We start from the raw sequence: 24,015 nt of genomic DNA on the forward strand, positions 1-24,015 counted from the left end.
ATTATTGTTAAAAGTATTGTGAAAGTATCAAATTAAATATTTTAACTATAGTTTAAGGATAAAATTAGATATTAACCATGACACGTACTTTTCCCATTTAGACTGTAAGAGTCATTAATGGATGAGTGACCAAAACATTATAATCATAATTTTAGGCAAAAAAAAATTCACCAAAATTTAATCATCATTTTTATAGTTTAATTCGAAATATCAAATCCAACGGTGGAAAATACAGTTTTAAATAATTTCCGTACAAAGGAAAGTAGGATATGAACCCCTCTTTCTTTTAATTGTTTTATCTCCTGATGACCAATAACTGATTAGATTATGAGACCGGTATCAATGGAACTTGTGGTTCCCTGCAATTCCTGCACTTCACTCCACCGGAAACCGCCTCTTCACCCGCGAGTCTCATCTCTGAAACGCAGTGCTTTTTCCTTGAAATGCCGACGCACAACTACATCAGAGCTCCAGTCTCCGGTGAGCGTTACCTGCCGGGACGGTAGTCTTTCCCCTTCCATTCCAACTCATAAAGTCACCGTCCACGACAGATTTCGAGGTGTCGTTCACGAATTTGTTGTTCCTGAGGTACAGCGTTTCACTCCGTTTGTTTCCTGAGAAAATGCCGAAGAAACGATTGACCTATATTATAGTTGGATTAGAATAACTAATTTTCTATTAGGAAAAAGGGGAGTTGCAGTTTATTCATTAGAACAACTTACTAAATAATTTATTAGAGACTAATATAGGGATATTCGATTGAAATTTCAGGACCAATACATATTACATACGGCTGAATCTCAAAACATTACGCTTCCATTTGCATGCAGGCACGGTATTGTTCTTTAAATTTTGAATAACTTTTGTTTCTAAATGTCGCGAAGGGTGTCACTTTTTCTGATGATTCAAGTTTTTCGTGATCATTAAGTTACTGTAATTGAGCTTAATTTACCTATTGGACTTAAGGCTGTTTTCATTGTTTTGAATGAAGAGTTCCTTTACATGTCAGGTTGTTGTACTAGCTGTGCCGTCCGTGTAAAGTCTGGACAAATAAGACAGCCTGAAGCTCTTGGGATATCTGCTGAATTGAAAGCAAAGGCATGACTTCTATGTTTCAGATTTATGGAATATGAATTCAGTTGCTTGTTTGTTTTGCTTATTATTTGGCATTTGAGTTTTAATTCAAACCTTCAATTCAATTTCATTGTATTCAAGCCTTCTATTCCGTTTTATCTTATTTTCATGTCTAGTCATCATTTTTACTATACCTTAGGTTTCTATATGAAGTTAGTGCACCTCTAGACATTTAACTAACAGGAGAGGCATCAAAGGATAAAGAAATGTTGTATAGACACACAAGGAATGTAAATGTAAACAGAAGAAGATTCATAACATGGGTTTTATTGTGCAGATTAACCAAATTAAGAGTATTACTGGCCTAATTTGGAAGAGATGTAAACTTCTTCATATTGATGTTAAATTTTGCTGAAGTTTCTGTAGATCATAACTGAATAGATGCCATACCACTATTTTAATGTCCACTTGAGCTTTAATCTTCCTAGTTTCTTATTGGTCTTCCTAACCAATAACCATAAGTGATGAATGTACCAAATCAGAGAGGGAGAGGGAGAGAGAACACCGTTATCATTTAGCATGCATTAAATAAACTACATGTGCTCAAATATATTATACTACTTCATTTAAAACTTCTTTCATGATTGTTCCATTAACTTAGTGTTTGGAGTACACCTTAAATTTATTTTCTTCTTATTTTGGGGGCTTAAATGCAGGGATATGCACTTCTTTGTGTGGGGTTTCCATCGTCTGATGTTGAAGTGGAAACACAAGATGAAGATGAGGTAATGTGCGCAACTCTAACCATCTATTTTGGAGAACCACTAGTTGCTCTTTGCATGTTAAGCAAATGTTAAGTTATTGCAAACAAGTCGAAGGCTGATTGCTACATCATGTGCCTCAAATTTCTCGTTATAGGAGCATCCAAATGTGTCTTCAACCACATTTATCTGAATTTGGTTTTCTTGTGTGTCTGTAAACCTTTATTTATATGAATAAAAAATAATCTGAATTTGCTGGCATGTGCAGGTGTATTGGCTTCAATTTGGAAGATATTTTGCTCGAGGACCAATTGTAAGCCCACAGCTTGTGAAAATTTTGTAAACATTAATATGTGACAAGTAGTCGATGAAGACAAAGGATAGTTGAAAAGGAGATAAAGCTGATGCACAGCTACTGCCTCTTTCAGGATTTTAATACTTAATTACCTCAACTTTCTTGAAATGGTCTTAACATTGAGTTATTTAATTTTTACTATGGCAGGAAAGGGATGACTATGCGTTGGAGCTAGCCCTGGGTGATGAATAAGCTGCTTACATTACATTAGTGAAAGTTGAGCATAAACCATGTAAAGCCTGCTGCGGATTCTGTATCTTTTCATTTTTATAGTACCCCAGCTGAAGCACTGTGATTATGACTCAGTGAATTTGACATTGTTGACATCTTTAAGTTACATGTATTAACTTCTTCAATGTATGTTTTCCTTGTGCCAATTTAGCATTTTCAGCTGTTTTTGTTGCCATGCTATGACTGCACTTGTATCTGTCATTATCTGTAATAGATAGTTTGCATGTACAGTGTCTCTGGATGAAATGGTTCTTGGTAGATTAGCTACCATCTTCAAAGTGAGCTTCATCATGTTTATATAGAAAATGATGAATCGAGGATAGACAGTGAGTGAGAAAATGCGAGGATGTCCAAACACTCACTGAAGCTTTAAATTGAGGAGATTTCAACAGCATACTCAGCTTTTTGTATAAAAATTTTACAGCATAGAGTTCACGACCTTCCTTGTATTGAAAAATCAAGGTCTGTTGTGGTGGGAAAGGTTCTGTTTCTTCTAGAAAGTAGTTGATTTAGAATAAGAAATAAATATAAACAATTTATACATGCATGAAGGAGTTGTGAACTTTGTTTTTCTTTGCTTGGGCTGAACGACGGATGTAGAAGACCTCCCACTTGTAGTGAGTCCTCGATCAATGATGAAGGCGGAATCCATTTCCCAGTTCTTGATACAAAAGAAAGCTAAAGTTAGCAAGCACGCAGTGTAGTGCTTTCATTGTGTTTCCATTAAAATGATTTTTGCCCCTCTTAATTCCTTTGTTTCTGCCTTTAGGATCAATAAAGTCTTCTTATGAACAACAACCTGGTTGCATTGCTGTTTCTGGCCCCTTAATTTAAACATTACTGGTTCACATTATTATTATTATCCTTTGTCCAAAACGTCGAGTAGGGAAGTGAATGATCTGTCTATTCAGAATCGACCACTTCTTTCTATTTTCTAGTTTCTAGACCCGACCATACTGTTTGGTTATCATATTTCTCTATACGTAAAGTCAATTTCTTCATGTCCGAAAAATGTTTTTAGACATCCTAGGGTTTCAATTGCTTTCTTGGATTCTTAACCTTTGGGGTATAAATTGGTAGTGTCTTGCTACATAGCTAGCCACTTAGCCCGACATAATCTGTTTTGAGACTTGCATCTTAGCCAAAAATGAGGGGCAACAAAGGTTTACCTCTTTTTTTGTTTGTTCAAACTTGTATCGCAAGTAGTTTGATTTTGCAACAAAACTCTCCGGTTATTCAGAGCTGATGACTCCATGTTAAGGTCAATTGTTGCCTCTTGAAACTTTGTTGACCTCTGTTTCTTAAATCGAGTTTGCAACCCTTGTGTCATTCACGAAGGTCCTCGTATATCTGCTACTTTAGTATGCAAAGAACTTAACTTCGTGTATCTTTGTCTGTATGAATGTGCTTGAATGAAATCTTATGCTAATTGCCAAAGCTGTTGCCTTCTTCATCATAAGTTCATGACCATTAATTTAATCTTTATTCTCTTTCGGTGTTAGCTTGACATAGCATTTCATACTGTAGTAAGTGTGCTTAACGGTTAACTCTTCGGTGTGGTTGGAGAGTTATTCAACATGTATTGAAATACCTCATATTTCCATCCTAGTCTTTGCATTCACTTTCATATTTCAATGCTTCGACTGGCATGGACATGTCTTATTCTAATCAGTTTGGCAAAACAAGTGAAAGAAAGAAAACTCCAAACGGAGCGAGGTTAGTGCTATCTTTATCTTTTTCAAAGATTCATATATAGAGATGAGCATGAATTGCAGAAAACAATAGAATTCCGTTATAATAGTTTATAACTTCCTTATTCATGTAATTTTTCCATGCATGTAATTTTTCATGTAGCTAAGCACCACTGGATAAGGTCAAAGAAATGGTTAAATTCATGTCTATTTGCCTTTTGTTCCTGGTTCCTGCTGTAAAAATTTTGGACCATGTATATTAGGAGATAGGTTCTATAAAGGACCACCAGATAGGGAATTTGAACAATTAAAAAATATCCTATAGCTGGTAATATCTAAGTGGAAATCAGCAGCAAAGCTGAAAAGGGCTTGCTTCGAGTGATAGTTTGCGAATATCAATTAATTGAGATAGGAATCTTAAGTCCATAATGCTAATCTTTAGGTACCAGATCCAAAAGGGACACAAATAAGGAGTGAAGTTAACAGTTGAAACAGAATATATTACAGGACAAAAGCAGTGGACTTGAGTCATTATTGACCGGCTCTACTTGTCAAAATGCATAACCGTTATTTCACATCACACATTAAGCTTTTTAGTAGTAATCCACACTGTAACATTTCACTTCCTGGTTATCCAAGAAGGATGGAAAAGAACTTGCCTTCAGGAATGTTAATATAGCTTTACAACCTGTCTTCCCTTATGAAAATGTGAAAGTGCTGTGGGCCTATACCAAGTCATTAGGACCATCTACCAATAAATATTGAGCCTCTACTGTCCTTATTCTAAGTCCCCACTTAAGTGATGATAGGTCTATGGACCTCACCACCACTGGCATCGGTCTGATGGGCATAATTTTCTGAGACAAAGTCATGGTCGGTTGACCCAAAACTTAGTTGCTTTTACCTCTGCAGATAACATAACCTTTGGCCTCTGAAATGTGTGTGTCTCAACTTTATTAGATAGAGAATATGCCTCTTGGATATTGTAGTTTGATCCATGAGATCTGAAAGCGACATTATGAGGCTGTTTCTGAGAACCTAAACATCGGCAAGTAAAACTGCGAAAACATTGAATTGGGAAATCTTTTCCAGATATATGATGTCTTTAGAAAATAAACAGTATATGCAAAGACTTCATCATAATGTCTGAAGATAGACATGAAGAAAGAGATGTTCCATGTTCAGGTCCAGCTGATTGTATTCCGTGCTCACCGACAGTTTAATATCAACTAGGCAAGTTTAGACTAAATGCTAGTTGTGATATTCTGTTCTTATCTGTACTGGGAATCTGGTTTCAGTCGAACTTGACCATGGTGTGCAATATGACCAACTCGTTCGGTTTATAAGCGGATTTAACCAGAAATGTACTCTTTAGTCTTCAGTATTCTTGCTGAAGTTTGTAGCCTGAATTATGAAGAAGTTATTGATTGATTTCAGGTCACACTGACATCATCAACCATGTAATCAGCTAGATTCTCTAAAATCTGCACCTCTATAAAAATCTATATGGTCCCCAATGTAATTTTCTTGGGCCAATATATGTTGTATAACGAGTGACTATGAAACAGTTGTCTTAACTTAGACCGTTGGTAATTAAAATTGAAGAGGAAGAAAAGTATCAGAGATGAACTTTATGCCCTGTATTTATTGCCACTCATATTCATAGCAAATCAAAAGAAAACAAAGTTTATCTTATCTGGACTCGGAAGATAACCGATTGTTCAAACTGTTAAAAAACGTCTTCTCTGATGGAATTACTTATAATGCATCCAACCAGCTACCCAAAACCGCTTATTTCATATGTCACGCAAGGAAAAATAACTCAATACAAAGCGAGGAGGAGGAGTTTCCTCCATTTGCCGATGGGACGCAACCTCGGTGGAAAATATTTATAACGTGCAAAGCAAACTTGTTGCTTTTAATATTTGACTTGGGGTCTAATATAGTCTCAGCTGTTGAACTTCTGTTCAGCAGCACTAGCTGAGCCCTGCATCAATCAATGACACAACACAAACAGTGAACACAATGCTAAACAAAAGAAATCATTCATAGGAATATGAAAAACGGCTCGGGATGAAACTATTATATCGCCCCCAAAGAGGTAAGATTAACAAGTATAATCTTTAAATGACTTTTCTCGAGATAGTTACATTTGCAAGAAAAACTCCGAATAACTTCAGAATGCTAGTATATATTGTCCATATTTTATTTGCAGTGTAATCAAAATCGAACTCTGTAATCCGATATTATGATCAAGTATTATGGTTTCTTGCCTGAATTTTTTAATTCAAAGCCGATAAGAAAATGGTGTATATAAAACAGTTAGCAAGTGAGAACAAACTGTAAACTAACCCCAACTGATGTCACAAAATTGCAAACTGCACATTTTACGGATCTCGCTCCATACTGGTACATTAGTAACATCCTGCAGTTCCCACAATTTACATGTGCCACCTGATTTGCTGTCAGAAGTGAAGGAAAATTTGAAGCTTTGACCAAAAATAATAGAAGTTCAATTGACAAGCCTTTGAATCTCTATAATGTTTCAAGAAAAAGAAAAACATTACTGAAGTTGCGAAACATCATAATCTGTTAAGGATACCTTCCAAGGCCAGATTGACAGTGTGACAACACGAACATTGAACGCTTGTTGCTCCGCGGATGTACATTAATAAGGTATGACAGCCTCCGCAAACCAACTGTGCCATTTCTGTGCCTGTATATTTCAGAAGTTTGACTTACAATTTATACACAGGCTTTCCAAAAAGAAGATTCAATCAAGTAAATAGCAGATGATGTACCGGGAGGCGGCACTGCTGTTACTGCATTGCAAACAGCACAACACACAGAGGTTGCTCCAACTGGATAGAGCAATAAATTTCGACAACCGGAACACACAAGTTGGCTTTGAGCACCTGGTTAGCATAGGTTTGGCCACTAGATCAGTTGTCAATGGAAGGTAAAAAAAAAAAAAAAGAGAGTAGAAATACAGTAACTTTTGTAGATGCAGAAAGGTTAATGACTTAATTCATAAATTCTCCTGTCTTTGACCAATTTGTTGATGAGGCCAAGCTTTTTAGAAGCCAAACTAGACTTGTAATATTGGTACTTTACATCCATAACAACCTGTGTATCTTAATGCCAAAGCCATACCCTTGCACAGCATGAACATCAGAAAAAAAAGGAAAAAAAAAAAAGAAGCAAAAGGGGGCAAAACGAAATTGAAGCAGACGTCCTGAATCAGATATCAGAAATTCTATCTGGATTTGCTAATCATATATGTAGTTACAATGAGACTTAACTCTTTTCTGAATGAAAAAAAGGCTAATGAAAGAGGTCCTTCAACTAAATAGCAATGGAATTCACATTGTTTAAAGAAAAATCTGTTACAGAACAGATAGAAGAGAACAAGATACCATTGGCAGCAGGAGGAGTGTAGGGTGCTGGAGGTGTGGGATATGGCGCAAGGGGAACTGGCATTGTAAAATCAGACAGAGCTAAACTCTCCTTTCAATAGTTCACTGTCTAGAACCAGAGAGCATCAAGCTTTCTCCCATACTTTACCATGTCAGACAAGAATAATACAAGAAAAGCTCAGAAAACAGCAGAAATATTGCAACTATGGGTAACTCAAGAGAGTGACCAAAAATGAAAACAGAATCGACTATGATTAAAAATTATACCAGTTCAACTGTGAGACACAAGGGAAACGATGGGGGTAGAAAGAGTCTGAGTTGCACAACCAACAAAAACAATGAAAAATACCCAATTCCCAATTTGGAAACTTTCTTAGATAGCCATACGATATGGTAGTTTTTTAATGGATATAAAAAGGAGAAAAAGAAAAAGGAAAAGGAAAAGGAAACGGAAACCTCAGGACAATTGATAAACAAAGAAATTCAGTTAAATCATTATGAAGCGGGGCAAACATATATACCTGTTCAATATGCAGATGAAGTGGTGAGAAATAGAGAGAGAAAAGAGAGGATTAAGTTCAGAATAAAGTAGTTGTTATTGTAATGATTTCCCATTTTTACCATGTGCCTTATCAGTTCATTTTAGGGAGTTAATGTCAACTGAAAGCTTTCATTTTTATTCTTATCAAAAGAGAGATAAAAAATAGAAGCTTTCATTTTCCTTTTGGCGAACATGTACGCATTATGCAATGTGAAAAATTTCACTCCCCCCCCCCTGTTTTTATTCTGATTTTTACCTGTTTGCAATCCCCATAGAATGTTGATTTGTATCTCCATTTTGGTGGTATATCAAGATCAACTTTGGGGCTGAAAACTCTGGACCCCATACCCTTTCCTTGTCTCACTGTCAGTGGAACTTTGCATTTACTGTTAAAAAAGAATTGCATGAAGGTGAATGTGTTGCAATAACCCCACAGTCTCCTCTCTCCCTCATGGGAGAAATGGAGGGGCTAACTAAACCACTGAGCCACATCTCATGGCCAAAAGCAAATCAGGGACCATCTGTTAAAATTATCACTCTGGGGGCAAAATTCATACAACTTTACAAATATAAAGTTGGGATTCTCTTATACTCAAATTGCCAAGAAAAAAAATCACAACTTTTTGGTGCTGTGCCTGTTATGGGTGAGCTTAGGAGTTTGGAGGGTGAATATGACAGAATCCTGTAATTCTGGGGTATCCATATCTTCATTTTCAGCTACATGCCTACACGTAATTAATACTCTCTCTCCACACATTGGTTGATTTTAACCATTTTTATAATCTATTTCTTGGCCTATGGAAAGCTTAAATCCTGTCTCATAAATCATCTTTGTGATTCCCTTTTTGTAAGCCAAGGTCTTTAATATAGTTAGGTTATATCCTAGGTCAACTCACCATCAAAACCACATAAATGAAGAAACCAATAAGAAGAAAAAGAGAAAAAAAATGGAAAACTCATGAAAGTGAGTCAATGTCATTTCTTCTATTTTGCAACAGATCATTTCAGCGTCTATTTTCAATTATTATTGTCTGCAGCAAACGAATCAATAATGCATGAACAAAGAACAATAATTGTATTGAGAAAAAAAAAAGAACTGGAAATATATATATATATAAAAGGAAAATGTTAAAAGAACAGAGGGAGAGACAAAAAGGCTTAATTGTTTGAAGAAAGGTATGTAGTTTCATCAAGTATGGGCAGGGAGTTCTTACAAGAACTATGATGACAATCTCCATAATAGGTCCATAGACAGCATGCCATGCAAAGACACATGGGGACCGCCTCTGTATGTACTTTTGTTGGCTTTTCTTCGCATTCTAGACTGGATATTCTTGTCTTTTCCTTTAGTTAACTACTAATTCAACCAATAATTTTAAACTCTGAAACTAGCTACCCTTGCTTTCCTATACCATGCCCAATAACTCAATTGTTTGCTTTCCAATCCAACTTCTAGAAACCCATGTCTGTCATCAGCTATGTAAGTATTTTTTAAAAGGATATATTTTCTTGTATTCGATAATCACCTAACTAAATTCGAAGACAAGTTGGGTTGGATCCTAAATGAAGAGTAAAGTTCTTCCAACATTATTTTCTCCGCCTATAAATTTGAATATAAATTTTTAAAGAACATGAAACATCGTACTATTTAACTGAATAAATATAAATGAAAAATCGTTATCGAGCTAGTGTAATCAGAAGGGTAAATTTCTTCCAGTTTCAAACAAGAGTGTCATTAAATGGTCTGATTGAATGCTTGACCTGCTTTCTTTGTTGCCCTACAAATTAACCAAGTTTTAGCAATATGCTAAGTTTCAATAATAATAATAAAAGACACAGTCTATGAGCTTCATCAAGGCGTCACTTATACGTCAAACAAGAGATTTGATCTTATCTTTGAAAATCAGGCAGCCATTGTTTGAGCCATTTTAATTTGGTAATAAGGAGAGGACAAAAAAGGTCTAGATCAATTGATGTAGGAAAACAACACGCCCACAATATCAGTCCTTTCACTTAGTAATCAATTAATCTGTTTAAGCAAATTGAAATCCGAGAAAGGATTTGGTATCTAATCTTATCTATTATAGATTAAGGATAATCCTAAATTTTGGAACTCATCCATGTATGAAAACAGGCCACAAATCCTTCCTATTACACCGGATAAATATTATAATCTTTCTTCTTCGGAGCCTTATCTCTAAATATTTGAGTGAAATATAATTAATTATATGATAAAAACAATCAAAGCCAACATAAATATTTGTTTTAGAAGAGTTAAAAATGTCATTACAGGACAAGAACCAGAAATGTAAAACACTTTTGTCCAAATTTATAGCCCCATAACATCAGATGCTGACATTTCAATCCATGCTATTCCAATTTTAAACCACATTTCTGGGGATTTTTGCATGAAAGGGAAGAGAGGGCGGCATTTTATGGATGACATCAAATATTTGCCAAAAGAATCATAAAAGAGAGGCAATTATTTAACAAGACTTGCCCCAACTGCATTTCAGCTACTTCCTGTGGCAAAATATGGGATATAATGTACTAAAAGAAAAAAAGAAAAAAAAAATTTGATGTATTACATAATATTTACATAGCAAGACCACAATCCATGAATATAAAATTAAATTTCCAAAATTATCAAAGCAAAAGGAATTGCCTGACTAACACAAAATCTGTACAAGGAAACGTATATGCTTATAACCATACCATTCCATGAAAATGTATGTCATTTTAGCATAAGGTATAATGGCAGCATCCAGAAGAAAATTGCCAGATATTAGTCATTATACAATCGATACATAGCCTAAGAGGCAGCCGAGGTTCGTCTTATACAAACAATACTATTTCTTCAGACATGCAGGTTCCATATGTTTAAACTTTGGTTTTATGTACAAAAAAAATTTATGGTTTAGTCATCATCATTTTCTGAATCAGGGTTCCCATACACAATAGAGAAATAGAAACCTACTGTTCTAAGTGTGAGGCCCGGAAACCTGTGAGAACTATTGGGCCGCAGGTCTACCTTGATAAAAGGCCAATTCATGGTTTGTGCAGCCTCGCACTCTTCCCATCCATCTCCAATTGCACAAAAGCGGGTATTTCGATTGTCAAAACGTTCCTTGATCCACTGGAAACATTGTAGTTTCCCCACATCCCATGAACTGTAAACTGGAGAATAAATGTTTTGTAAGTACTAGGTCATTTGTTTTTTTTTTCTTCTCTTCACGATGAATAATGAGTTCACTTAAGAAAAACAGTATGCAGGCAAACTAGTGACGACGATAAATATGACTACCACCTGAACTCTTGAACTACATGGAATGGAAAATAATGTCCTTATAGAGAGAATGGGAAAAAAAGGGTATTCTAAAGGAACTTGATACACGGAAGGTATCTTCTATGTGAAATCGAATTCTAGGCAATTCATCTCTTCCATTTAAAAGCTTTCTTCAACTGAAAATTTCCGCATTAACAAAAGATAAAATATTAAATTCCTGAGTCATGGCTAACAAGAGATATCTTTACTGGAAGATCAATTTAGGATAAGATTTTTTTTGAAAATGATGTGCGTTTAACCATCAATTACACTACCCTTGATTACTTCAACATTCATAAACTGCACAAAACATGAGGGACCTTCATAATTATCCTCTTAACATGAGTATGGCTAACTTAGCTGGAAAAGTCCTTTGGTTTTTGTGTCAAGGACCTGATATCAAATATTGAACTTGCCATGGACAGAAGTGGGGCACCCCTCGTTCAGTAGCTAGCCGTTGGAAGAAAAAAGTTTACTGTGTGGCATTTATTATGAAGATACCACTTGCTATGAGGATATAATATAAGAGAAAGTAAGCATAGGCAGGCAGAATACAGTAATTATGCCAATTAAAGTAGAGGCCGGTGATAACAGTTTCTACATGTACTATGAAAAAAACATAGGTTACTTCAAGAGAATACAAGATTACTCACCATTTTCATGCGATATCAAATTGTCAAGTCGAAAGAGTAGACATTTAACAAGGCTAGGAATCAAAGACCCAGAAGTCACCAAAACATTTATGTGCCGGGACCCTGTAGCATTAGATCTGACAACCCCACCAGCAACGGTATTACAAATAGTAGGATCTTCATTCCCAGCTAAACACTGCTCCAAGAGTGCCCGTGCTATATTTAGAAAATAAAGAATAAATACTGAGCAAAGCAAGTGATTTAAGAGAAAACATGAGAACTTTAGCTCAAGTTCCAAGAAAATTCTTAATTTTTTATGGCAAAGCTAAAACTTAAGCTTCAAATTAATGCAGGTTCAGTGAGAAGGATATCTCTAAGCTTTGAAAGACTCTTAAGAGGTAACAACTTTAGTGAGTTTTGAGCCCCATTTTAGAATACCACAAAAACACATTGAATATGGTCTATAAGTAAAAACCTACGGCACACATCAATTGATCTGCTTCACATACCCCAATATACATAGCAGCTATAACCTTTATCCGAAATACTCAAGAAGTTAATCTTCAACATTGATCTAAATCCAGAAAAAAGAATTCATAACACTCAATGAAAACGTGTAGTGACCACATCTAATTAAAACAAAACAGATTCAATATTAAGTATAATACTAGAACTGTCAACAACTCTAGTTCAGCACTAAACTAATGGCAGCTGGAAAAAAAAACTGAATGCATCAGTAGCCATATCATAGTCGGAACATACCAGAGGAAAGCCACCCATCTGTATACTCATCGGTCATTTTGTACAATGCATCCCAGAGATCCATCATCTCCGGGTCCAAAATATTGTGTAAACCCTGAAATGATAGAGAGTTTTCTAAAAAAGAACGCACTTATGTTTCTATATCTAAGAAGCATTTGCAATTGCCTTTCTTATCTATTCATAGCCTTTGAAGAGAAAAATAAAAGAAAACACAATCAGAGGTTACCGTCGGTAAACAAAGGTATATATGAGGAAATACAAAAGATGAAGCTTTAAACTGAAAAATAAAGATTAAGTTGCCTATGTCGTGCAAGGAAGTGCTTTCGAGCACCAAATCCCTATGATATAAGCACAATATTTCCTTTTACATAAATATTAAATCCCAGATAAGGACCCAACAGTGAGTACCTCTAGGAGATAGATCTATTTACCATTAATATTCCCTCATTGCTAAACCATAAGGTATTATCTGATATAAACTACATGATTCAGATTAAGCTATATTAGATTTTCTGTGACAATTCCCCACAAAATTCCAACTAACGGTGGTACCTGTTGCTAAACCTTGACTTCATCAACATGTGTGGCAATAACTATGACAAGCAAATACAAACAGTAACTGGTGGAACAAAACAACTAACAGGAAGCACAATTTATATTAGGCTTGAAAGGCATCAGATGGAATACTTGTTTATACTTGTTGGCTATGAGTCGATGCCTGTATGCTAGTTTCCTTTTGTTGAGATCATCATGTGGAGGACTAAAACCATCTTGATTAAAATCATAATCAGACAGATCCTGCCCATCATCATATTTGCTCAAGGCCTCAAGGAAAGGCTTATTGCAGTTTTCAATCTGCAGCACATTCAATATATATAACCGTAAAATTCAGTATACATAGTTGCAAAAAAAAAAAAAAAACCATAAAAAGGGAAAAAAGATAAATGAGAAGAAGAACCTAAAGACATACTTGCTCATAGAAGAAAAAATCATCAGAAATTTGAAGAATATGTTTCTCCCACATCTTTCCAATTTCAACACCTTTCTGAGCATCTTTTAAACCCGCGAAAGCCTCAGCGTAAGAACCATTCAACAAAGACTTGAGCAATATAAGGGTTTCATCCATGTCCCATATGTATACATTTGTTATCTGATTATTCATATCTATTAACCAAAACAAAGACAACACAAAAATCAAAATACCCAACTGCATCAGCCCATAATAAAAAAAATAATATCATATAGCTATATTCATGGTCTAAATCGATTTGCCTAAGCTATTCAGTTTTCATCAGGGAAAAAGAAAAAAGCCAAAAAGGTCAACTTTGATTACAAAGTCAAGGATATGATAAATGTCACTAGAGATCACGCAAAATAAAAGGGTAATGAGGATTTGAAGTTTACCTTTCTGGGTCAATGAGTTCAATGGTAAAGATGGAGCAGAATGAGTGAGCTGAGCGTTGCTATTGAAAGAACAGTATTCGCAGTTCGAATAAATTTTCTCAGAGAATATAAACCCGAAAAGAGAAATACCAAATAACAATGGCGTCGTTTATGGTCCGCTATGTCCATGCTATGTTGAAATGGGTTCGGCCGATTAGCCTTGAAATTCATGAAAGAAAACCCAACACTTTGGACTTATTCTACTAGTCCAACAAGAAAAAACAGATCCTCTTAGAAAGAACAAGAATTCAACAACAAAGAATGCTAAAAATACCACATCATTGGGTTCTTTGTTTACACCCCGAAAGGCGAAAATGGCCTAAAAATTTGGCCCAAACCTTTCTTCAGGAAGGACACACATTTGCCCGATTTTTGGACAGGTCCTCACATGACACAACAACACAGCGCCAGAAATCGCTGATATTGCCTCCCACGTTCTCACCCCTTTTTGAAACTACAATATATAACTGCAACTAATAAATAAGAAGCTGAATATTTTCCCAGTTCTCCCTTCTCTAACCTCTCTGCGTCTCCCCTTCAACACTGAAACAAACGAACCCATATTCACCTAAATCTCGTAAGTGTTTCTTATTTGTATCTCTTAACAGACCCTTTTGATTCTTGTATTTCTCTTTGTTGTTATTTTGATCTGCATGTCATATTTTCTTGCAGTTTTTTTTATATAAATTTTTTTGAATCTTGATTTATTTTGATTGTATTGAGAAAAAAAAAGGGGGGGGGGGGGAAACACAAACAGATGGGTTGCACTAGAGACAAGCATATACGGTCGGCCCGAAGGACCCGATCGGTGAAACACGAAACCGATCCTTGCTGTCTTCTTGACAAAGCTTCGATATCCAAATCCATACTTGAATCGGGTATCAAACCCTTGAGTTACCATTTGGGTGTAAATGATTCGACCCAATGCCCTAATCTTAACCCTAATAACAACGCCAATGCTAATTTTAATGATCATGGTTGGGGGTATTGCACTGAGGAAGAATTAGAGGAAATTTTGTTGAAAAACCTGGAATTTTTGTACAATGAAGCGATAACTAAGCTTATATCGTTAGGTTACGATGAGGATGTTGCATTAAAGGCTATTTTGAGAAATGGGCATTGCTATGGTGGAATGGATGTTTTGACTAATATTTTGCACAATTCATTGGCTTATTTGAACAGTAGTTGTGATAATAGTAATGGGAGTAATTCGGAGGAATCCGAGTCTGGTTTTCCAGATTTGAGGCAATTGGAGGAATATTCGCTGGCCGGTATGATTTGTTTGTTGCAGCAAGTTAGGCCACATTTGAGTAAAGGTGATGCTATGTGGTGTTTACTTATGAGTGATCTTCATGTAGGTAGGGCTAGTACGATGGAGATTCCATCACTTCCTTCTCCTAATGGGTGTAGTCCGGTTTCAAATACCCTAGAGAGTGTTGATAATAACGGGGTTGGTGTTGTTTCACCGGCACTGTGTAGATTTCATGGTGGTTGGGGGTTTGGGAATGGAGGTGACTTTGCAGTGAATGGGTTGTTTTCCTGTGGTGCTGAAATGACTTTGCAGAGGGATATTGAGTGTCCTAAGAGGTTCAACCTTTCACCTTCAATGAAGTCTTTGTTGAAAAAGAACGTTGCTATCTTTGCTGCAAGTTTTCGAGCCAATTCAAAACAAATGCAGACACAAAATCAGGCATGTGTGGGCACATTGTCTAGTGGGGATGCCCCTCTGGCTGTTGCTGGGGGTGAGGTTTCTGCTGAGAAATCAGAGGAGTCACAGAATTTGATGAGCCAGGATGGGGTTAATTCAGTATTGAGTAAATTTCGTGATTTGAATATTGATGAGAATTTAGAGCGTGCTGGGGAAGATCAGAAAAGTGAGATGATAATTTCTCTGCTTCATCAGATTAAGGATCTTGAGAAGCAAGTGAAAGAGAGGAAGGACTGGGCTCACCAAAAGGCAATGCAGGCCGCAAGAAAGCTTAGTAGTGATCTAACAGAGCTTAAAATGTTGAGGATGGAAAGAGAAGAGATGCAGCGGATGAAGAAAGGGAAACACACAATAGAGGACTCAACCATGAAAAGGTTGTCAGAGATGGAGAATGCCCTGAGGAAGGCTAGTGGACAGGTGGATCGGGCAAATGCAGCTGTGAGACGGCTTGAGACTGAGAATGCAGAAATCAGAGCTGAGATGGAGGCGTCTAAATTAAGTGCATCAGAATCAGTCACAACATGTCTGGAGGTTGCAAAAAGAGAGAAAAAGTGCCTGAAGAAGCTTTTGGCTTGGGAGAAACAGAAAGCTAAGTTACAGGATGAGATTGCTGATGAAAAGGATAAGATTAAAGATCTGCAACGATGCTTAGCTCGAGTAGAGCAGGATCAGAAAGAAACAGAGGTATATCATCTTTACATATTGACACATGTGCTTACATGCATAAGATATCTACTCCATCTCTTTAGGCCTAGTTTGATTGTTATCTTAGTTTGAAATAGTGGGAGATCTATTCAGCATTGTCAATGTGTATTGGGAATGCTTCTTTTTGTACCATAAATAATTTATTGACTTAGAGACCCCTTATACATAAGCTGTCTTGTCTAGTTCATCTTAAGGTCTTATGTTAGAGAAGCACGTGATCCTATTAGAAGCTGGAATTCACATTCTGGATTTATGTATCGTTAACATATATGTGTGATGTGAATCTGTTGGAAAGGACAAGACTCATTATTTTGGGTGTAAAATGGCCAGCCTAGGGAGGTGCCTCCTCTGAGCAGCAGCCAAAGAAAGCTTAGTACACAGAGGGACTCTTGTATGTATGATTGTGAACTTGCTTAGATTTGATCTGTGAACAGTAACTCTCAACTCTTGCTCGTGTAGTTCAATGCCCCCTTTTTCTTTTTGTGGATGAGAGCTGATTGTTTCCCTGGTTTACCTCTTTTAGTAATCTATGATTGTGCATTTGTTCTAGTTGATACTTATGTATCTGATTTATATTTTATTTTGTCCCTGTTTTTGGAGGTTTTAGTTATTTATTTGTATGATTGACCCTTTTATGTTCATTTTCTCTCCCATGCTTTTGAGTAATCTTAGATCTCCCAATTTCAAGAGATTAGCAATTATTCTGTGTCATTTTCTTCTTTTATAGTTAAAATGGAGAGAGGAGTTAAAGTCCAAAGAACTTGCCTTGGCTCAAGTTGAGGAGGAACGATGCTCCAAGGAAGCAGCTGAGGCAAGCAATAAAAGGAAGCTTGAAGCTTTGCGCTTGAAGATAGAGATTGACTTTCAGCGTCATAGGGATGATCACCAACGTCTTGAGCAGGAGCTATCCCGTCTGAAACTATCTTCTCAATCTACTGAGTTGAATCATCAGTCCGATAATTTACTCACAGGAAAGTCAGAAGGTACAAAACCCCAGGGAGAAACAATTGCTAAGTTGCTTAATGAATTAGATAAGCTAGAGGATTCTTCTGAGAAAGAAGTTAACGGTGATAGAGAATGCATAATATGTTCAAAAGATGAAGTCTCTATTGTATTCCTGCCTTGTGCGCACCAGGTTCTATGTGCTAATTGCAATGACAGTTATGGGAAGAAGGGTAAAGCTACTTGTCCATGCTGTCAGGTGCCGATTGAACAGAGGATTCGTGTTTTTGGTGCTAGTTCATAGTCACATTTTCGGTTTAAGAAAATACTATGCAACCAAAGTTTCATACTTGGTATTATGCGGTATTCTTATCCTAGCGCCAGTGAGACTGCTGGCTTTTGCATATACCTAAACATGCTGATACTACTTTAGCATGATGAGTTTGTATGTAAATAATTACCGATGTTCTCTAAGGCTTATGCTTTAAGCCTTAAAATAAGTTGAAGCCCGTGCTTGTTTTGTTGCCATCAGGTTGAGAACCTGAATTGAGCAACTCTCATATGTTCTATTCATGACAATACCAATCCCATAGCATTCAATGGATATAATGCTTTCCTGGCCTAAAGGATTTCGTGCTGAGTTCTTAGCCCTTGCATAATGAAAACCCATTTTTATCTTCTTTTCCTGTTCCATGGCTGCAATAGACAACTGTTGAACCATGAATGTCATCATTTATCAAGCACCAACCACTTCAAAACTAGGTGTTTTTGTAACTTTTAAGATATTTCAAGATGGTTTCAGCAAAAATAAGCAGAAAAGAAAAAGGGTATTCTAGATATATCTAGCCATAACAATACCAGAAGAGAAGTTTATTTTCTTTTTATGGTAATTAAGAAGGATTCTTCTAATATGAACACTCTTTTAGGACTTCTTTTAAAGAGTTTTTATGGGATAATTATTTTAAAAACGATCTTGATAAATGAGATGTATTTAAGTCTAGTTGCCAAAATTAAAAATCATTTAAGTCTTAATAAATGAGATGTATTTTATATCCACTTTTAATAGTGTAGTAAGAAAAGAAAAGGGAGAGATTTTTATGCATACGAAACCTTTTAAAACATCTGGTGTAGAAAAGTGAAAAAAAAGTTGAGAAAGCAAGCAAATAATAGACAACCAAATGGGAGGAAAGCAAAGGAACCAAACGGCAAAAGCAGAGCTTCATATGGAAAGGTTGAGAAAGCACGAGAAAGAAGGTTGGCAGTGGGAACAGCTGTTGGAGAGCAACCGACGCAGTCGCCCTATGAAAATGGTCACACTATGGCTATGGCTATGGCAATGGGATGTTGATGTTAGGTTATCAAACAATCAAATAATAAAAGCCTTAGCCCTTTTGTTATTCCTTTTCTTTCAAGTTACTATTTGCTGAGTTAGTCCGTGACCATCCCTCCCCATATTTCATAGGCAAACAAACTTCCCTTTTCGAGTCCAAAATCTTTTTGGTCAACCAGCTGTGCAAATCCAACCACAATTTTATGTGTCAAGCAGAGACCGAGAGAGAGAAGGGTGCGGGTGCAGGTTGGAAAATGACTTTGGGATCCTGGCCAGCTCTATGTTTTAATTGGTTCAACTCAACTTTGACCAATGTGTTGCCAATTCTTGGGAGTTCATTAATGTAGTTTATACGGTAGTTGAGATTTGAGAATCTCCATCACGGTCTTAATTTAGGTTTAACTCAAATTTGATTTAAGGGATGTTTAGAGATAATGGTAAAGAGTATTACCAGATAAATTCTTAGCTATACATACTATACTGCAGCTAATATAGGCTCCATATAGTCTGGTGATTCAATTCTGTTGAGTTTGCCAACAATCTATCCTATATACATACAATTATTAAGATTCCATAAGATAATTGTGTCATGATTAAATAAAAAGTAAATAATGATTTCATATATAAGCTATAACTATTGCATATGGAGGGCTTATATTTGCAACTATTGTGACTATGAGTCTATTTTTCTCGTTAATGTTTTTTTCCTAAAAATAGAATGTTTTTATTAATTATTATGAAAAAATTAAAATATATTTTCAATAAGATAAAAACTCAAATATGTCAAATGTTTTCTCAAGTACAAAACTATTTATCAACTAAATCATATATATATGTATGTATCATTTTCTTTTGTAACAAGTGAATAACCTCATTGCTTGACATATCATCATCTTTTATATTAAACTAATGTGGAACCCATTGTTGATAAAAAATAAAATATTTGAATCATAAAAATATTTTATCTATGATATATTATGTTACCATATTTTATAATAAAAAGAAAATACATAAAAAAAGAAAATTAGTAAATATATATATTAGGCAAACTTGATGTTTCTCCTTTTCGTTGACTTTAGCCACTGTGAAAATGACAAAGGTTTCAATACGTACACTTTATAATGGACGGCATGTGATTATGGAAATAAGTCGCCTCGCTCCATCCCTCTTCATATAAAGTAACATTGCCTCCTCTCAAAAAAGTTGGAGTTGCTCGCAAATAAACCAATAACTCCCCCCACAAAATATATAACACCATATTTTTACTCTTCTATGCTCCTTTCTGGTCTGTATCTTCACAATTTCTTTAACTAGATACGTGCCCAATAATTGCTCCACCATTTGTCACATACCTTGTTTGTCTCAAAAATATGGCTACCAAAGTGCATGTGGGAATGGAAACGGAAATGAACGGAAATGGTGTACCTGAAACGTTTAAGAACAACTGGAAGAAACGCCTTATTGAATTTTCCGGGAAAATGAAGAGATCTCCAGGTTGGTTGTGGCGAACCATTTGGAAAGTCGGTCGAGAAGATCCTAGAAGGATGATTCATGCTTTCAAGGTTGGTTTGTCTTTGACGCTAGTCTCCCTCTTGTATCTGATGGAGCCATTGTTCAAAGGGATTGGAACAAATGCCATTTGGGCCGTCATGACTGTGGTTGTCGTGCTGGAATTCACTGCAGGTTTGGTTTTCTTGTTGAAATTTTCATGGCCCGCATTAGTTTAATTTCATGACGAACAAACAAAATGTATTGAACCTTTTTTTTTTTTTCTGTTTGAAAGGTGCAACTTTATGCAAAGGCTTGAACAGGGGATTAGGGACTGTATTGGCCGGATCATTAGCATTTCTCATCGAGTTCATTGCAACAAAATCCGGAAAGGCTTTTCGAGCTGTGTTCATCGGAGCTGCGGTTTTTCTGATAGGTAAATACTTAAAAAACTTGTATGGAAGTTTCCCTTGTTCTTTATATCTTCCGATGACTTTCGAATTCATTTCTCAATCAACAGGAACTACTGCCACATACATGAGATTCTTTCCCTATATAAAGAAAAACTATGACTATGGTGTTGTGATATTCCTCTTGACATTCAATTTGATCACTGTGTCAAGCTACCGAGTCGAAAACGTGTTAAAGATCGCACATGATCGGTTCTACACCATTGTCATCGGCTGTGGCATTTGTCTTTTCATGAGCCTTCTGGTATTTCCAATTTGGTCAGGTGAAGACCTCCATAATTCCACTGTTGGCAAGCTTGAAGGGCTAGCTAAATCTATAGAAGGTATATATCATTGAATAGACCTAACTGCAATTAATGCCTTGAGTGCTCTCGTGTTAATAAAAATGGTAATGAAATTTTACTGCAAATGGATGCAGCTTGTGTTAATGAGTACTTCAATGATTCTGAGCTAAAAGAAAACCAAGAAAAATCATCAGAGGATCCCATCTACAAAGGTTACAAGGCAGTTTTGGATTCCAAATCTACTGATGAAACGCTGGTAAGATCTTTTACTTATATGTACTTTTTCTAAGCTAACCCTTCTAAATTGCATATGGCTAATGTAAAGAAATACTTTTTGGTTTTTGCAGGCATTATATGCAAGTTGGGAACCGAGGCATTCAAGGCACTGTTACAGATTTCCATGGCAACAATATGTGAAAGTGGGAGCTGTTCTTCGCCAATTTGGATATACAGTCGTTGCTTTGCATGGGTGCTTGCTAACTGAAATTCAGGTAATCTTGAAATAAAACTTGTATTTGTTAGGAAATAACAAAAATAATTACATGTTTTGGCAAGGCTTTGTTGCAGACTGTTCAATGTGATCCCATTAATGAAATAAATAATTCACTTCCAAACAGGAAGCTACATCATAAAGCAGGATCTAGCTTTCCTCAATGGTCTCTACTCTTTGTTATTAATAGACCAATAATTTCTTATAATACCAACAGTAGTAGTTAATTTCATTGCATTTTTTTTAGACCCCACGATCTGTCCGTGCTCTCTTCAAAGACCCTTGTATTCGACTAGCTGGAGAAGTAACCAAAGCATTAATGGAACTCGCAAACAGCATCAGAAACCGTCGCCATTGCTCCCCTGGAATACTCTCCGATCATCTTCACGAAGCTTTACAAGACCTTAATACTGCCATAAAATCCCAACCAAGGCTCTTCTTAGGATCCAACAATAACCAAGCCAACAACATGCTAGCATTAGCAGCTGCACATGCTGCTCGTCATAATAAGCCAGAGAATGACAGACATGGAGTTTCATTATCAAGTGTAAAAACAGACTCGTCCGCATTGATGGAATGGAAAACAAAAAGGGCTAGTGAACAAGCTAAAGAGAATGAAAGGAAGGTATTGAGACCGCAGTTGAGCAAAATCGCAATAACTAGCCTGGAGTTCTCGGAAGCACTCCCTTTTGCTGCTTTTGCATCATTGCTAGTGGAGATTGTAGCAAGGCTTGATAATGTGATTGAAGAAGTTGAAGAATTGGGGAGGATAGCTTGCTACAAGGAATACAATCCTGAGGATGATGAAATCATTGTGAAATGCGAAAAACCACCGGTGGATGTTGCTAAGAATCAGCTGCCAACCCATGCATCGGATTAAAAGGGAGACAGGGCTCTTAGGAGTTCAATTTCTTGAGAATATGGCTGGTTTATTTTGTCTTGCAGAGAAAAAAAAGATCATTACTGTGTTTTTTAGATTGATTTTCGTTTACAATTTTAGATGATATGATGCAAGTTATAGCCATTGATCTTTAAGGGTGTGAATTTTGACTAGGTTGGCTCAAATAAAGCATGTAGCTTCATAGATACTTTCTCCACCAAAACAACATTCTTGATATTCTCATTATATTTAGATTCTTTTTCCCCTCTTGAGAAGATATAGAATTGAAGACCAAAACAAATATGGTTAAAATATGCTGTTGGTACTTGTATTTTGATCAACTTTAAGGTTTAGTCTCTATACTTAAAAGTTAAAATTAAGTATAATTTTTTTAATTTAAAATCTCTCCAATCATTAAAATCAGAAATATTTCCTGTCAACTTTGAAAGTTTTATCAAGCCATTTTCACCTAAGGTGACATATGATTAATAGAAAATAAAAATGATGAATTCACAAATTTTAATAGAAATTACGATTAGAAAAAAACTTTGAATTAAAATAATAAGAAGATTGAATAAAGTTTCTCTTATAATGGAGAAAGAGTTGGAGTTTCTGTTATGCCACTTAAGAGGTTATTGGCTGATTTGATAAGATTATTTGCTGAAATAGCAACAATAACAACAACAAAAAACCAAATAAAGGTGATAAAATAAGGTTACAAATATTAGATGTGACAAATACTTTATAATTATTTATTAGTGGGATTGCAGTGATCACTATTGTCAAAATAAAGGAAATAGTACTTCGAAATATAACTGTTTATTGGTCGGCTCGGATCCCGTCGGAAAAATAAGTTTAAAATTTTATTTAAATTCAATTCGGATAAAAATATTAATATTCGAGTTCAGTTTAGCTTATTTATATTAATTTTTTATATATAATTTTTAAAATTATATATAATTAATAAAAATATTAAAAATATTAAAATAAATATTTCCTAACAAATTGAAAATAAATTTTAAAAAATTTATACTTGAATGATACTAACATAGGTGCAACTTAACAAGCAAATACCTTTAAAATAGAAGTAAAATTAACAAGAAAAAAAAAGAGTTATACAATATTCAAACAATAACAACATAATAGCGAAATGACAGCAAAACAATGAGAAAACAACAAGTAAACCGTGGAAAAATAGTAAGAAAACAAGAGTTTTTTTTTTTCTTTTGACAAATTCATGCTAGGCTCAGGCCAAAAAAAGCTTTACCTAAAAAAATGTGTCTTATTTTTTTGCCCAAGCCCATTTTTTAGACCATCTCACTTTTCGAGCGAGCTTTGGCTCGATCCATTGATAGATCTACTTAAGAAAAAAATTCAAACTAAATGGAGAGTAAAAAAACAATAAATTGTATCAAAATAGAGTCGACCGAGTTGAAAGTGGTGACATATTGATAGCACTTAAATGCTAAATAACAGGGAAAGAAACA

The 24,015-nt window shown here is 35.6% G+C and overlaps 5 protein-coding genes across 10 annotated transcripts; 3 read left to right on the top strand and 2 right to left on the bottom strand.

Moving 5' to 3' along the window:
• The first annotated feature begins 284 nt into the window (after window positions 1–284).
• On the top strand, window positions 285–2,567 carry LOC105765013 (ferredoxin C 2, chloroplastic). 2 transcript variants are annotated; one of them, XM_052624921.1, is made up of 6 exons: window positions 285–588; window positions 772–835; window positions 1,010–1,098; window positions 1,791–1,864; window positions 2,104–2,148; window positions 2,338–2,567. In XM_052624921.1, the coding sequence occupies exons 1-6, from the start codon at window positions 328–330 to the stop codon at window positions 2,363–2,365; spliced, it is 561 nt and encodes a 186-aa protein (XP_052480881.1). In that variant the 5' UTR covers window positions 285–327; the 3' UTR covers window positions 2,366–2,567. The 2 variants fall into 2 exon arrangements, with proteins under 2 accessions (XP_052480881.1, XP_012439336.1); XM_012583882.2 differs by having other exon boundaries at window positions 287–588; window positions 1,791–1,859.
• Window positions 2,568–5,728: 3,161 nt separating this feature from the next.
• Window positions 5,729–8,217, bottom strand: LOC105765014 (protein LOL1). Of its 4 annotated transcripts, none has more exons than XM_012583884.2 (6): window positions 8,050–8,217; window positions 7,529–7,670; window positions 6,914–7,027; window positions 6,715–6,828; window positions 6,465–6,574; window positions 5,729–6,099 (listed from the first exon to the last, which is right to left on the bottom strand). In XM_012583884.2, exons 2-6 carry the CDS (start codon window positions 7,590–7,592, stop codon window positions 6,061–6,063), a joined length of 441 nt encoding a protein of 146 aa, XP_012439338.1. In that variant the 5' UTR covers window positions 7,593–7,670; window positions 8,050–8,217; the 3' UTR covers window positions 5,729–6,060. The 4 variants fall into 4 exon arrangements, with proteins under 4 accessions (XP_012439338.1, XP_012439337.1, XP_012439340.1 ...); XM_012583883.2 differs by lacking the exon at window positions 8,050–8,217 and adding an exon at window positions 7,796–8,017; XM_012583886.2 differs by lacking the exon at window positions 8,050–8,217 and having other exon boundaries at window positions 6,914–7,246; window positions 7,529–7,669.
• A 2,552-nt stretch (window positions 8,218–10,769) lies between these two features.
• Window positions 10,770–14,354, bottom strand: LOC105765017 (eyes absent homolog). The gene is made up of 6 exons (XM_012583891.2): window positions 14,193–14,354; window positions 13,759–13,952; window positions 13,476–13,643; window positions 12,789–12,882; window positions 12,048–12,242; window positions 10,770–11,246 (listed from the first exon to the last, which is right to left on the bottom strand). Exons 2-6 carry the CDS (start codon window positions 13,948–13,950, stop codon window positions 10,987–10,989), a joined length of 909 nt encoding a protein of 302 aa, XP_012439345.1. The 5' UTR covers window positions 13,951–13,952; window positions 14,193–14,354; the 3' UTR covers window positions 10,770–10,986.
• A 267-nt stretch (window positions 14,355–14,621) lies between these two features.
• Window positions 14,622–18,212, top strand: LOC105765016 (MND1-interacting protein 1). 2 transcript variants are annotated; one of them, XM_052624961.1, is made up of 3 exons: window positions 14,622–14,808; window positions 14,965–16,623; window positions 17,372–18,212. In XM_052624961.1, exons 2-3 carry the CDS (start codon window positions 14,989–14,991, stop codon window positions 17,888–17,890), a joined length of 2,154 nt encoding a protein of 717 aa, XP_052480921.1. In that variant the 5' UTR covers window positions 14,622–14,808; window positions 14,965–14,988; the 3' UTR covers window positions 17,891–18,212. The 2 variants fall into 2 exon arrangements, with proteins under 2 accessions (XP_052480921.1, XP_052480922.1); XM_052624962.1 differs by lacking the exon at window positions 14,622–14,808 and having other exon boundaries at window positions 14,815–15,502; window positions 15,590–16,623.
• A 1,906-nt stretch (window positions 18,213–20,118) lies between these two features.
• On the top strand, window positions 20,119–22,842 carry LOC105765018 (aluminum-activated malate transporter 12). Its single transcript, XM_012583892.2, has 6 exons — window positions 20,119–20,599; window positions 20,700–20,840; window positions 20,925–21,197; window positions 21,293–21,414; window positions 21,506–21,649; window positions 21,896–22,842. Exons 1-6 carry the CDS (start codon window positions 20,287–20,289, stop codon window positions 22,526–22,528), a joined length of 1,626 nt encoding a protein of 541 aa, XP_012439346.1. The 5' UTR covers window positions 20,119–20,286; the 3' UTR covers window positions 22,529–22,842.
• The last annotated feature ends 1,173 nt before the right edge of the window (window positions 22,843–24,015 follow it).

This window comes from Gossypium raimondii, chromosome 12 (genome assembly GCF_025698545.1).
Source record: "Gossypium raimondii isolate GPD5lz chromosome 12, ASM2569854v1, whole genome shotgun sequence".
Lineage (NCBI taxonomy): Eukaryota > Viridiplantae > Streptophyta > Magnoliopsida > Malvales > Malvaceae > Gossypium > Gossypium raimondii.

Bases quoted from the DNA above. Each gene is read 5' to 3' on its own strand.
- LOC105765013 (XM_012583882.2), top strand. From the start codon at position 328: ATGAGACCGGTATCAATGGAACTTGTGGTTCCCTGCAATTCCTGCACT. The intron at 1,860-2,103 runs GTAATGTGCGCA...TGGCATGTGCAG, and splicing joins AAACACAAGATGAAGATGAG to GTGTATTGGCTTCAATTTGG. The intron at 2,149-2,337 runs GTAAGCCCACAG...TTACTATGGCAG, and splicing joins ATTTTGCTCGAGGACCAATT to GAAAGGGATGACTATGCGTT.
- LOC105765014 (XM_012583884.2), bottom strand. From the start codon at position 7,592: ATGCCAGTTCCCCTTGCGCCATATCCCACACCTCCAGCACCCTACACT. The intron at 7,028-7,528 runs GTATCTTGTTCT...TATGCTAACCAG, and splicing joins CACTCCTCCTGCTGCCAATG to GTGCTCAAAGCCAACTTGTG. The intron at 6,575-6,714 runs GTATCCTTAACA...CACTTCTGACAG, and splicing joins TGTCAATCTGGCCTTGGAAG to CAAATCAGGTGGCACATGTA.
- LOC105765017 (XM_012583891.2), bottom strand. From the start codon at position 13,950: ATGAATAATCAGATAACAAATGTATACATATGGGACATGGATGAAACC. The intron at 13,644-13,758 runs GTATGTCTTTAG...AATGTGCTGCAG, and splicing joins ATTTTTTCTTCTATGAGCAA to ATTGAAAACTGCAATAAGCC. The intron at 12,243-12,788 runs GTATGTTCCGAC...TTCTAAATATAG, and splicing joins AGATGGGTGGCTTTCCTCTG to CACGGGCACTCTTGGAGCAG.
- LOC105765016 (XM_052624961.1), top strand. From the start codon at position 14,989: ATGGGTTGCACTAGAGACAAGCATATACGGTCGGCCCGAAGGACCCGA. The intron at 16,624-17,371 runs GTATATCATCTT...CTTCTTTTATAG, and splicing joins AGGATCAGAAAGAAACAGAG to TTAAAATGGAGAGAGGAGTT.
- LOC105765018 (XM_012583892.2), top strand. From the start codon at position 20,287: ATGGCTACCAAAGTGCATGTGGGAATGGAAACGGAAATGAACGGAAAT. The intron at 20,600-20,699 runs GTTTGGTTTTCT...TCTGTTTGAAAG, and splicing joins CGTGCTGGAATTCACTGCAG to GTGCAACTTTATGCAAAGGC. The intron at 21,415-21,505 runs GTAAGATCTTTT...TGGTTTTTGCAG, and splicing joins AATCTACTGATGAAACGCTG to GCATTATATGCAAGTTGGGA.